Here is a 13450-nt window from a genome sequence, read left to right as displayed (position 1 = left end):
AGACACTTTCTTTGGATTTTGTATGAAAGCGTTTACAGTGTTACTGCTTCTAAACATGACTGCCAAGCATTTTGAGCAGACCTGATTGATTCATCCTTAATTAAAACTGTCATAGTGTGCCTTAAAGGTGTGAAAACATGAGTGCACTCAGAAAAAAAATTGCAACATTTCTTGCACAACTTGAGCCAACTTTCTTTTTTTTTTTTTTTTAGCAACTTTTATCCTTTGGGGTTAAATACAAAAATTCCACAGTAAAATATTCCCACATTATCATAGGTGTTATTTCAATCAACTTTTCATAGCAGCAATGGTGTGACAGTTTCCCCAGTTAAAAGCTACTTTCTGTGGAGAATTTAGCTTTTTTTTTTTGCCTTTTGGAGATAGATTTCTCCCTGTTTGACTGTTAAACATCAGTGTAAAATGGCGCCTCTGAAGCTCTGGCTGTTAAATTCTGAAGCACTGAACACCAAATCCTGACGTTTATACTGTTGAATCTCCAGATTTGCTGCTATCAAACTCCATTGTGGCTGCGCTGGAAATATAACGACATCCCAAAATTTATGTTTGGCCCCGTTATCCGTGAGAATACCAAAAATATGCCAAGCAGCAAAACCTGCCCAGAAAAGCAAGGCGCGATTCCAGCACTTGTTTTTTATAAAACAGTGTTTAAGTGTTTTTGAGTGGATTTTCCCCTCAGCAAATCACATTACAGTCAATCATAAATAAACTAAAGCAGATTTCGCTCACTGTAAGTACAGCTGACTGTATTAGTATGAATAGAAACTCATAATTCGGCTTCTTATTACCTTGGATTGTCAACATCGGAGGATTCGCTGCTTGTGTGTTGACACACTTTTCCAAGTCATGATGCCAACTGGGAAAAATGGGAGGCATACGAACACATTTTCTACTTTAATTACCACTATGGAGACTGAATGGAGCTGTTTTCTCAGTCAGCAGCTTGTATTTATGGTAAATAACATATGCATATAGTAATAAGCTGCACATAATCACCATGTCACTTGGGTCAGAGTTGATTTTTTGACACAGATCTGAGGTTGATCAGAAAATCAAACCCAATGATGACTTGTGAGTGCGTGTGTTTTATCTCACTCACCATTCCTCCGATATATCTCATCCGTTGCGGCTAATTCAGTGTGTTTGCATTCATCATCTCTGCTCAGAGCTACGGGAAGCTACGAGAGGATGCAGCGGTGACAGATGGAAAGGGAATGTGCGGATCAGGATAAAACAAAGGCGGAAACAGAGGGCAGGAAGAAAAGAAGGGGAGGAGGAGGTGGAGGAGGAGGAGGAGAAAAAAAACAGCGACAGAAATAAGGTTTACGTTAGTGGCTGGCCTCCGAGATGATTTTCCATATCAGCAGGCCAGAGGGAGCGGGCAAATATGATTTTCTCCTCAACTCGCCAACAGAAAACAGACAGAGAGGGGGGAGGCAGGGAGGGAGGGAGGTGACAGGAAAGAGGGGATGGGGGAAAAGAGGAGAAAGGGAAAGGGATGAGTAAATGGAAAAAAGATGGGGAAATGGGGGGGAGGGTGGAGATCTGAGAGGGTGAGAGATTAAAGAACAGCTGTGGGAAGAAAGACAACAAGGAATGCAGAGTATTCACGCTGCTAAACTTACTTATCAGTATCACCACTGTCTGAAATCATTTTTTGAATATCTTCTGAACTTTTATGGCCCTTTGAGACACTTTAAGATGCCTCGTGTAATTTCAAAAATGCATGGCTGCTCATGTGGAAACTGGCTTTCTTTTCTGATGTCTGCTGTGGTCAATGTCATACAGTTAGCAGCGCGCACGTATGGGTCTCTATTTGACGTGTGTGTGTCTATATATGTGTGTGTGAGAGTCTGCGCTGCCAGGGGGGCCTTGTGAAACCAGCCTGAGTCTTATATGAGCTGTGTTTTATTATGACTGGCTGAAAGGCCACTGATCTACAGTTGTACAAGAAAAGATTTAGAGGAGGAAAAAAAAAGAAAAGGAAAAAAAAAACACTGTAAAAATATCCTGTCTGAGAGAGGGTGAGGGAGAGAACGAAAGAGAGAAAATAAATGTCTAGAAGGGAAAGTTTCTTCTTCTTCCAAATTTATTATGACTACAGAGAGTGAAAATATCAAGAGCAAAAGATGGAGGGATTCTGGCTTTTAAATTGTCTTCATCTGTGTGTGTGTCGCTGCTTCAGATCCAGCTGTATAAATAGACGCACACACCTCTTTCTGATTTGTCTCCTAATACACACCGCTGCTCCATCTCCCTCTTAATTTATCCCATGCCCTCTTTCTAATATGTGTGTGTGTGTGTGTGTGTGTGTGTGTGTGTGTGAGAGAGAGAGAGAGCGAAAGAGAGAGACAGATTGGCAGACAGTTGAAGGCACTTGTGGTTGTGGTTGTTAGGGCGTCGGGTCGTGGTTGAGGTGAGGGTACTGTACATGTACACGTGTGAGTTGAGTGTGTGTGTGACTCCAGTGCGGACTGTTGTGGTTGTGGTAATTGTCTCTGATGCGAGGCAGCATTTATGGGTAACGACCCAACCCACTCTTTCTCTCTCTCTCTCTCTCTCTCTCTCTCTCTCTCTCTCTCTCTCTCTCTCTCCATCCAGTGACTAATTACCTGATTCCCCATGGATTTGTTTCCTCCTTCCCCTACAACTGTTCGGGTTGTTCCACTAAATGAGAGCATGCTGATAAGTGGAAATACATTCAAACAGAGCCAAACTGAGCTGAGCCAGTTTGCTCAGTTCGCTGAAACTGTAACAGGATGAGATTGAACATCTGAGCTCACTCCTAGTCCCGTATGAAAAGTGCAATTAGGTTTTTACTCTGAGTTCCAAAACTGAGTCCCGTGTGATGTTTATGAATATGATTGGTCAAATCTTTACCAGGGGCTAACTAAAAGCTGATTTGTGTGGGAATAGAAGTGAAGAGACTTGTTGAAAAGATGTGTGTGCTGAGAATCAACAAAAGATACAATCCTTTCTACTAGTTTCCTACATGTGTCAAGTTTCCGCTGCATTTCCTCTCCGTCCATTGTTATGTTTAACTGCTATTTGCGCTGATCACAGGCTGTAGAAAACCTGGATGCTGCATTGGCTGTGAAGCTTGGCCATGTTACTTTGTTAGTAATGTTCCAACCAGAAAGTCTAAATTTCTAAACATTTTGTGAGGAGCTGCGGTGTGACGAATTATGTATGTACAATTTGTACGACCTTTACTTTTTTGTTTGTGTTTTGAACCGGCCTGCACAGTAGTCCCCAACTAGCTTTTAATCTGCAACTGCTGACACAGAGAGTATAAAAGTGGATCGAGAGAGAGATCCGTCCCTCTGTCTCTTTCCACCATATTGTTTCTTGTGTCAAAATGGCCAAGTTTGCATCACATCACCCACCAGCGGGAGCATTAGTGGTCTGGTGCAATGCTTCCATTCTTGTGGTTTTTAGTTTTATTTTTACCTCTTGAGCAACAGCAAATGCAACAACCATCTTTTTCTGTTTTCTCTGGTTGTGTTTCACAAATATCTAAAGTATTTGCATCTTTCTACTGCATAGACAGCCCAGTTTTATGAAAAGGCTGTCCTTCCAGCAATGAATACTTATTTAAGCAGCAACCCCAACACACAAATCTAAGCAGACGTTCAGGGCAAACAGTCCTGCGCTAAAACAACATGAAGGGCAACAATGCAGGAAGTCCAGTTAAAGCAATAGGTCCATTACTTTTGAAGCTTTCCTTATGTGGTTTACTCTGAAAAGTTAGCAAGGCTGCAATAGTTGGATCTTTTATCATAATGATTGTGACCTAAACTTTAAAAATGGTATTTATGTCCTGTTGTGATTTCCCAAGAATGTGCAATTGCAAAGATTTGATTGGCCACTACAGCACCCTGGTGGATGACACCTTGTTGCAGGCTAAATTTATCGCCCTGATTTATTGCCAAGAGACCGGCTTAATTCAAATGAATGAGGTGGATGTGTCTTTTTGTGCAAAGCTTAGAGGTTCTGTATGTGGCATTCAGAACATTCATATAGCAGCAAACCACTGTTTGCTACGTAAAGATACTGTGGTGGCGTCCTCAGCAGGAAATAAAGTCAAGCTACGCCTGTGTGTGTTGTAATCTAAGATACTCAGTGGTTTGCTGTAGTTGGAATGTATGGCCATGCGTCCATGTTAGTACGTGTGTTTCCCACTGGCTTGCTCATCCCTGCAGCTTTGCACTGCAATCATACGGCAGTTACTGATACAGTATGATACGATACGATTCATCTTGGACTCAGGAGCTGTATGAGTATTGCTGCCTTACAATAATAGTCCGGGGGAAATGATGCACATACCATAAAAACATAAAACATAAAAAACGTAACAGTATTGCACATCAGCCATTCATGTATTGCACATAACACCAGCACCAGAAGAAAAGCACAGCACAACAATTAACAATATTTAAAATCACTTTTTTACTGCTGATAACGGGACAGCGTTGTTGCAGAAGTGTAGCGCCCACCCTCCATTTCCCCCATTGTTAATAACATCAGCACTCTTTAATGCTGTTTATGAAGTTATCACCATTAGCTGCTAGCCGCCAGATCAGCCACCACTATGTTGAGAACTCTGTCCAGTCAATATGCTCTGAATTTCGCAGAGCCCCTTAAAGTCAATCTGAGTGTAGAGGACGCTGACAAATAATGCAAACATAGTACACCTCCAATTAGGCCCAAAAATACCTCCACCAAAACAAAATTAATTAGTGAAATTCATGAGACACTCACTTCAACTTTTGTGGCCCCTGTTTTCTCTGTCTATGGTGAAAATTATCAACAAACTCTTATGTGAGCGTTCAAATACGAGCTGTATGTCAGCCATGTGCCTCCGGCCCCAGTTTATACCCATTCAGATCAGAACTGAGGAGGGAAAAAAGTCACCTTGAAGCTTTTTCCTGATCATAATTTTAAAAGAAAAAAAAGTCAGATATGTGTGTCACATGTGAGGAGAAAATATGATCAGAATTGGGACACTTTGAGCTGCAGTGTGAATGTAGCTTGAAGGGATTAATTTCTCTAGGGCAGGTCATGAAATTTCTTTTTTTACGACACTACTCAGCTATAGTAATACCATCCAGATCTGCCGTGTCTGACTTTTTACCTGCTAACAGGAGAAAAATCCAGCCGCAAACTCATGCAGGGTTCTCGGTCCTGAAACAGTGTTTTAACTCTTGTCGTAATGCCGGAAAATGCTTTATATTTTGAAGATGAAGATTACCATGTCCAGCGCCATGTTTTATTTTTTAATGGCAACAGGGTGTTTGCGAGCAACAAGCGACATATTATATAACTGGGCGTAAGTGGAAAATCACAGGCATCGTCAAAGGATTTAAAAGCAGACGTGCATGAAGCATTTTCAAATAAGTGTGAAAAACTGAGACGTGTAGAAAACATGAAGCATTTCCTTTTTTAACTTCTGAGGATGTTTGGCTGCACAGCTGCTCTTTCTCACTTTAACAGCCATACATAAGACTCTCTCAATACTTCTTCTGTGGTGTTGCTTGCTCATTGGTATCTCAGTTGACCCCCCACCCCTTTCTTGCTAGAGTCAGATTTTATACGTGTGCACCTCGCTAACCTCCAGTCTCTGCATCTCTCAGGTGCTTCCTTCATGGGTTCCTTCCTGGCCAGCAGTCTGGGGTCGCCGCCCTCCCACCCTGCTCACCCCTCGGGACCTGCTGCCTCCCCTTCCTCCCCCTCCTACAGGCCTGGACCCCATTCGAGCGCTTCCCCTATCTGGTTCCCCCACTCACATGAAGGTAACACACACACACACACACACACACACACACACACACACACACACACACATGCAGGAGGCAGCCCAGAGTGCTCGGGTCTCTGGTTAATCCAGGGTCTTGGTTTGGGATTAGATCGTGATGGAGCCATTAAGTGGTTTAACCAACACTGAGCTGAGGCCAAACACGCGCAGCAGTGACGCCTCAGATGATGCTACTTATAGAAACACACACACACTCACACACAACCCTCCTCTGCCTCTGTATGTCAGCAAGCATGTGGCTTTGTGTTTGTGGCGGTTTTCTAGTTCAGGAGCTCGAGCGTGCTGCGACGCTCTCAAAAATGGTGCACGACCAAAACCTTCCTCTTCCTCTTGCCACATAAACACACAAACAAACACACAAATACACTTCATGCAGCACAGAAAAAAACAGCATGACCGACAGTAATTCACAATACACTTCGGCCTTCTTGTATTCACTCCCCTCCTTTCACTCAATCATCTCTCAGCCCCCTGCTCTCTTTTAGGGGTGAGTTTTAAGTTTCATGAGCTCCTACACCCCCCCTTCACACACACACACACACACACACACACAGACACACACACACACACACACACACACACACACACACACACACTCTCTCTCTCTCACACACACACATGCACACACACTGAAACTTACCCCCATTTCCACCATCCTCTCCCTCTATACAGCCCCCCCTCCCTCTGACCGCAGCCCCACCCTCAGGGCCCCTTCTGGGCTAACCGACCTCCAACGGCCCCCTTCCTGATCAGACACACACACGCACACAAAAAATGTGCGCATCCACATGCATCATGTCCTCTTTCGGCTGTTAACCGTTTGTGGTCAAAGAGTGAGCTTGACTTAGTTATCTGTCCCTTTCAGGTATGTGCGTGCATGTGTGTGTGTGTGTGTGTGTAAGAGGATTTCTCTTTTGACAGCGAGATGAGTCTAAACAGATAACCTCCAAAAAAAGGCTTCAGTGGAAAGACAGCTTCCGCCACAGGCTGTGTTTCTCAACTAACGGTGAAAACGGTCAGAATCCGAATTTCACGTTTCGTCAGTTTTTCCCCAGAAATGCGAGTGAGTAAACGATAACACCCAGTGATGCCGCCTTGGGGAAATATTTGACATCTCCAAATATTCTTGCCAACAAATTAACTGGAAACCAGTCAGCTTGCGGTGAACGCACAAACTTCATTTCATCTCTCTGGTATCATACAAAGTAAAGCTGTTTGGCTAATTCTCTGACTGCTGCATTAGTAGGCCATTTCCACTGCATTTTGACATGTCATAGCAGGAAGACCACAGGTGTAATCACTCAGTAACATTAATTTGGCTGCAATCCACTCAGGTGAGTCAGCATTCTGTTACTATGCATGCTGACTCACAGCTTACAGGGACACTTATGCTGCATTCACATGCTCCTCAAATGATGTTGGGAAGTCATTCTTCTGACTTTGGTGTGTTCATGAGCTTTAAGTTGTGATGTGGAAACAACATGGGTGCGACAAAGAAGATGTGCTGTATTATATTAGCATCAAGCAAACATTTACTTTGTCATCTTCCATGTTTCTGCATATGCAACGTCAATACAGCAACTCCTGTGCCAAAATTTTCGATTGTCTGAGTTGCTGATCTGACTTAAGGGGGTGTTCACATGAATTTTCCCGGTCGGCAACTCATTTTTCCGATTATTTTGACACCACGTGAATGCAGGGTTAAATGGAGCTATCATTAAATATATCAGTTACACCTGTGCTTCTCCTGCTATGACATGTCAAAATGTCTGCTGTGGAAAAAAAAGCATGAATTAAATTGTCTACCTGTCATTATTCTACCAGGTGCCAAGATTTGTAGATGCAAAATTTTGGTGCAATCAAGAAAAGTCATATCAACTTTTAATGGCTTTGTACAAGAGAGGAAGAGAAGCAAAAGATGCTCTGTCCAAATTTTTCTGGAGGACGCTGCTGTTTATGAGACAGTTTTTATTTCCCTCCTTAAAGTTTTAATGTGTCACATCCTGTTGGTGAAAATGTGTACACACCAGAATTTAATTTGGGCCAATAAGTTGAACACTGTGTCTCTCACTCATGGAAACAGGACACTTCTCCACTGTGGTCCACATTTGTAATTTAAGCTCATAAAATGAACTTGTAAGAGCTGTTTTTTTAATATAGAAATCTCTCCTGATGCAGCTTTAAAGCTTGAAAGGAGACAAGAGTTTTGTTTGTACAACTGCCTCATTTGCAGCTCATCGAGCGATAAATAGCAACAGTTAAGCCCCGAAAATGAACGCTAATGTCGCCTGGAGTGACTGTCTTAAATCAGATTCATAGAAAGAGTCTGAGGCAGGACTTCGACATGAACGCGCGTGCAAGAGAGAGCAGCGGCGGTGAAAAGAGAGCAAGAATGTGTGTGTGTGCAGAGGGAGACAGATTTTGTGTCTGTGTGGCTCGGCTTTGATGTCTGAACACACACACACACACACACACATGCGTACTCCCGTGCACGGACACGCGCACGCACACTACAAATGATTGTTTTTAAGAATTCAAGCCAGGGAGCTCCGGTAGGCGGTCTGCCAGCTGGCCACGGTCCAGAGAGTGGAGCGTAGCCAGCACAGAGAGAAGAAACCTGGCCGATACACACACTACACACACACACTGAGAAGACACACACACACACACACACACACACAGTCACAGATGAGACATATTCACGAAGAAATGCACAGTTGTTTGAAAAACAGCACATATTCCCTCACACACACACACACACACACACACACACACACACATGCAAAGTCTTTCTTTCTCTCTCTCTCTCTCTCTCTCTCTCCCTCTCCCTCACACACACACACACACACACACATACACACACCTATCCTCTCACTCACCGGCTCACTCTCCCTCTCCCACACCTGTCCTTGTTTTTTGTGCTCTCGCTTGTCTCCTTACCTCCCTTTCCTCTTTCCTCTCATCTCAGCCATCTCAAAGCTCTCCACTTCCCTTTCACTTCCTCCTTCATCTTCCATCCCCCCTCACACACTTACACACACACCCTCCTCAACACACACACACACCCTCCACAACACACACACACACTAACTCCCCTCTCCATACGCCTCACAGCAGCACCAGATTGGGGGCTTTTCATATTGACAGCGCTGTTCTTCTGGTGTCTCCTTTACTTTTACTGTCTTTACATCGCTCCTTCAATCGCTAACCTCATCTATCCTTTCTTCCCTTCCTTCCCTCCTTTCCTTTCTTCCTCCCCCTCCTTCTTTTTCCCACCGTGTCCCTCTGCCGTCTTTGTTCCCCTCTTCGTCTTCTTTCTCATCTCCCCTCCCTCCCTCCCTCCCTCCCTCCTGAGTTTTATCACTCATCATTACCCGGGGGATTGGCTTTAGATGGCTGATGGAGCCTTTTGGCTAATTGTCGCCATTTAGATTCACTGGTTGTTAACCAGTCAGAGTAATCACACACACATACACGCACACACACACACACACAGTGGAGTGTACACAGTCATGCATTTACATTGCAGCATGAACACGCAGACACACAGAGTCCCACACACACATGCTGGGAGCAGTGAGGGGGTGTTGGTGGTTTTGCAGTGCGACTGTGGAATGCGTAGGATGAGTTTTTATGGAGTGCTGTTTACTTTGGCCACCACCGTTAAACTTTTAACGGCTGCCAATTAACGGGCCGGCAAGGACACTCTGTGGGGCATGAAACCAGCTGCTGGAGAACACACACACACACACACATACACACACACACACACACACACACACACACACACACACACAATTCAAGCCTTTTGGCCCCTTAATGTGGAGTTGTGTGCCTCCTATGTGGTGTTTGTGTACTTGTGTATTTGCATGGGCTTGTGGTGATTTTGCTGTCCCCCCCCCCCAAATAACACCCCTCCCTCAACCACAACGACAACCCTGAACACATACACACCGACCCTCACCCATCCCTACATCCATACGCCCCCACAACACAAACAACCAAGACCTCCTCTATCGTGTGATGCAGTTCAACGTCCTTGAAGACAAGGAACAGAGTGGAACGACCATTCACCTCCCAGTGACCTCCTGGGAGGACTGTGTCTATGTGTGTGTGTGTTTTAAGGAGGGAGGTTTTTGCGATGCTTCATACTATTTGTCTTGGGTTTGGGAAAAATGTGTTTTGTAGAAGAGCAAATTCCATCCAGTTAAATGCTGCAAACACTTGGCAGTAGCTGTCTGCTGTGGTTTTTGTCACCACTTTGTCCACTGTAAATAATGTCAACTCATGTGGCGTGTTTGTGCAAAAGTGCATTTATGGTGAAAGTAGCACTAACTGGCCATATTTTTTGTCTGTGTTTTCCAAAATGGCCCCATTTCATGATAGATTGTAGAGATAAACTGTTTGTTTAGAGGGCTGCTGAATGTCAACGCTGCGGAGAAACATCAATTCTTTCTCCCTCTCCCTCCCTCTGACAGGGTACCCCAGCTATTCAGGAAGTCTTGCTTCTCCTTTCCTCCCCATGAGTCCCCTGGATCACCATAGCAACGGTCTCTATGGACAGCACCGCTTCTATGAAACTCAGAAAGGTGGGTGCTGGTGTGTGTGTGTGTGTGTGTGTGTGTGTGTGTGTGTGTGTGAATGTGACAGAGTGAAAAAATTGCTTTATATATACCTTCCCAAACTGCTTAATCAGCACTCACCACAGGAGTAAGAGCAGCTGGTAACTGGGTCTAGTTTTACAGTCAGACAACTTTTCTTTCTTTTTTTCTCCACATATCTATTAACATATTTAATTTTAGAAAAATAATATGAAAAATAATGTTTTTAACCCACTTTGCACATTTAGAGGGGAACCATTATGCTTTCCCTTATTTTCAGTCAGACTGTATATATTGTGTTAAAATGTCAGATATTCATATAGACATGGCAAATGTTTCAAATAATGAGATAAATGTATGTAAAATAATCTCTGTGAGCAAAAAGCTCAGGCTTCAGATCGTTATAAATACTCTGTTTCAAAATATTTTTCTACCTTGGCTACAAGCTGATGTCAGACTTCTTTATATGGTCAGATGCTCCAGGCATGCTGCTGCAAGTGTTTGCACTATATACACTGCTACATGTAGCTTCATGCTAACATTAGGGAAACATGTAATCTTAGTTGCTGAGGTTGTTAATTTCTCCACGATTTTGTTGTCATATTCCTGCTGGAACATGTCTGTTGGTGTTTGGAGGCTTTTATCGGTGAGTTTTAATGAGAGAAAGTGCCGCTATACATAGTCATTCTCCAGCTGCACACACTGCTACATGTAGCTACATGCTAACATTATGGGAAACAGCGCTGAGATCAGCGCTAAAATGGAACGTTACAGACTGAGGGTGAATACAGGAAAATTAAGTGTTTTATTTGTTTGTTTCTTTGAGATTAAGGCATGTAAACATGTTCTAGTAGAAATATAATGTACAAGTATGAACCTGAAAATAAGCACAATAGGTCGTAGATTCTCTGTAGATTTCAACAAACCTTCACCTTAAGTCATTTTAATTCCTCTCTTCTCTTCCAGATCACTTCTACCTGAGAGGCCTTCCTCCCCAGCCCCCTCTGCTCTCCACCAGTCACAGCCTTCCTCCGCTGTCCAGGACTGCCCCAGGCCACCCACTTGGCTCTTGCAGCCGAGAGACAGACAATGGGGGAGGAGGCGGGAAGAGCACCAAGGATGTGGGTGAGAAAGGAGTTTCATCTGTGTCAAAGACGAAGGAGCGATCAAGCAGCAAGGAGCGGCACCAGGAGGGCAAAGACAAACAGCATCAGCTTCATCATCACCATCTTCATCAGACGAACCCTGCCACCACCCCATCCAGTCACCACCACCAAGCCTACCCTCACCACGCCCTCCTCCCTCAGCTCACACCACAGAGCAGGGAGGAGGACCACAGACACTCTCTGGAGCGACACAAGGAGTACAGAGACAGTGACTCAGGCAGTCAGGATACAAAACACATGAGTGCCTGTAAACTGTCCAGTAGTTCAGGAGCAGAGACTGGCTCTGGAGGAAAAGGGGGAGCACTGAGCAGCTGCAGCGGTGGTGGGGTGGGTAGACCTCCATCTGGAGGAGGCAGGCGGTGCTCCAAGGATGGAGCCATAAACGGGGAGATGAGGATCAGCGAATCCTCAGCTTCTTCTAATGAATGTATGAGAAGAGGTGCGGCTGCAGCAACAGCCATCTTGGCACCTCCAAACCCCCACTCTGTGGCCTCCTACTCCATGCCTCCTCCTCCGCCTCCGCCACCTCCTCCTCATGCTTTGCACATGGGCTCCACAGTGGCAGGAGGGTGGCTGCACCATGCACACCACCACCCTCATCCTGAGTTCTACTGTCCCCCAGCACCTCTTACACTGACGCCCTCCAAAGATCCAGCGTCCTCCCCTGGAGGGTCTGGCAGGGAGGCAAAAGTAACTGGCCCAACTTACGTGCCCTCAGTTGGGCCACTGGGAGACCTGGCAGCCACTGACTGCCGTGGAGCAGGAGGAGGTGGGAGAAAGTCAGATGACAAGAGTGGGGAAGGATCTTATGAAAGTCCCTCTCATCACCTTAGCCGACTAAGTAGTTGCCAAAAGAAGGACAGATCTCAGCCACATCAGCAGCAGCTGGGATACGGCAAGGCTGACAAACCTCCTGACTGGAGCCACCAGACGCAGCATTTCCACAAACCCAGCTCCAATGTGAGCTCTCAGTCTGAGCTGCGGTCCTGCAGCTTGGACAGGTCCTCAACCTTCAGAGATGTAGAGGTTGTGGACGATGTTTACCGGCCCTCACTAGAGGCCCAAGGGACACACCCTGGTGCTGGACAGGGCACACCCAAGAATGGCACCGACACCAGCACTCCTCCCTTCAGGGACTGTTCACACTCAGGTCCTCATCCTGATGGGAGGATGGGGTCAGGGGCAACATCTCAGAGGGAGGGGCAAAAGGTTGCAAGGATACGGCACCAGCAGCACAGCAGCCATGGATCAAGTACAGAAGAGAGGGGAAGAGACGGAGGTCAGATAGCACCTTCCTGGGGGGCTCGAGTGGGCTACCAAGAGGACCAGAGAAAAGCTTCCCATCATGCATCAGTTGGTAATGGTGAAGTAAGAGGGCTCAGCACCAGAGCTCCAAACGGTGACCACAACCAACCCCATTCTCAACCGCCTCCACCTCTATCCCGCTCCTCATCGCACAACACTGAGGGCGAGGGCAGTGCCATGAAGAACCTAATGAACTACAGCTCCCAGCAGCCTTTGCTGCTACCCCAGCGGGGCCCCTTTGGAGGTCTGGGCTGCCTCAAACAGGGTGGAGAGAGATCAGAAAAGTGCGACAGGGGAGGAGCTAAATGCAACACCTCGCCGCAAGAACCTCCCAAACAATCGCTTCCTCCTCGCCGAGGCTCCACTAATGAGGGAGAAAGAGGGGACAGAGGTGGAAAGGAGGCGGGGGAGGCAGGTGAGGGGGAGGTGCGTCAGCCTCCAGTGGGTATTGCGGTTGCGGTAGCCAGGCCTCCCCATCGTTCCCCAGACAACACTCCTGGACACAGCAGACAGGGCAGGGTGCTGCCCAGCATGAAAGGTCAGAC

The 13450-nt window shown here is 45.7% G+C and overlaps 1 protein-coding gene across 4 annotated transcripts in view; it reads left to right on the top strand.

Moving 5' to 3' along the window:
* The window catches only part of bahcc1b (BAH domain and coiled-coil containing 1b), a 69230-nt gene that overhangs the window by 26768 nt on the left and 29012 nt on the right, over positions 1–13450 (top strand). For all 4 annotated transcript variants that reach the window (XM_049563087.1, XM_049563086.1, XM_049563089.1 and 1 more), the window contains 3 exons: positions 5652–5810; positions 10312–10422; positions 11401–13443. In XM_049563087.1, the coding sequence (XP_049419044.1) occupies positions 5652–5810; positions 10312–10422; positions 11401–13443 (2313 nt within the window). The remainder of the gene's footprint in view (positions 1–5651; positions 5811–10311; positions 10423–11400; positions 13444–13450) is intronic.

This window comes from Epinephelus fuscoguttatus, linkage group LG20 (genome assembly GCF_011397635.1).
Source record: "Epinephelus fuscoguttatus linkage group LG20, E.fuscoguttatus.final_Chr_v1".
NCBI classification, from domain to species: Eukaryota; Metazoa; Chordata; class Actinopteri; order Perciformes; family Serranidae; genus Epinephelus; species Epinephelus fuscoguttatus.
This window is presented reverse-complemented; position numbering and strand designations above follow the sequence as displayed.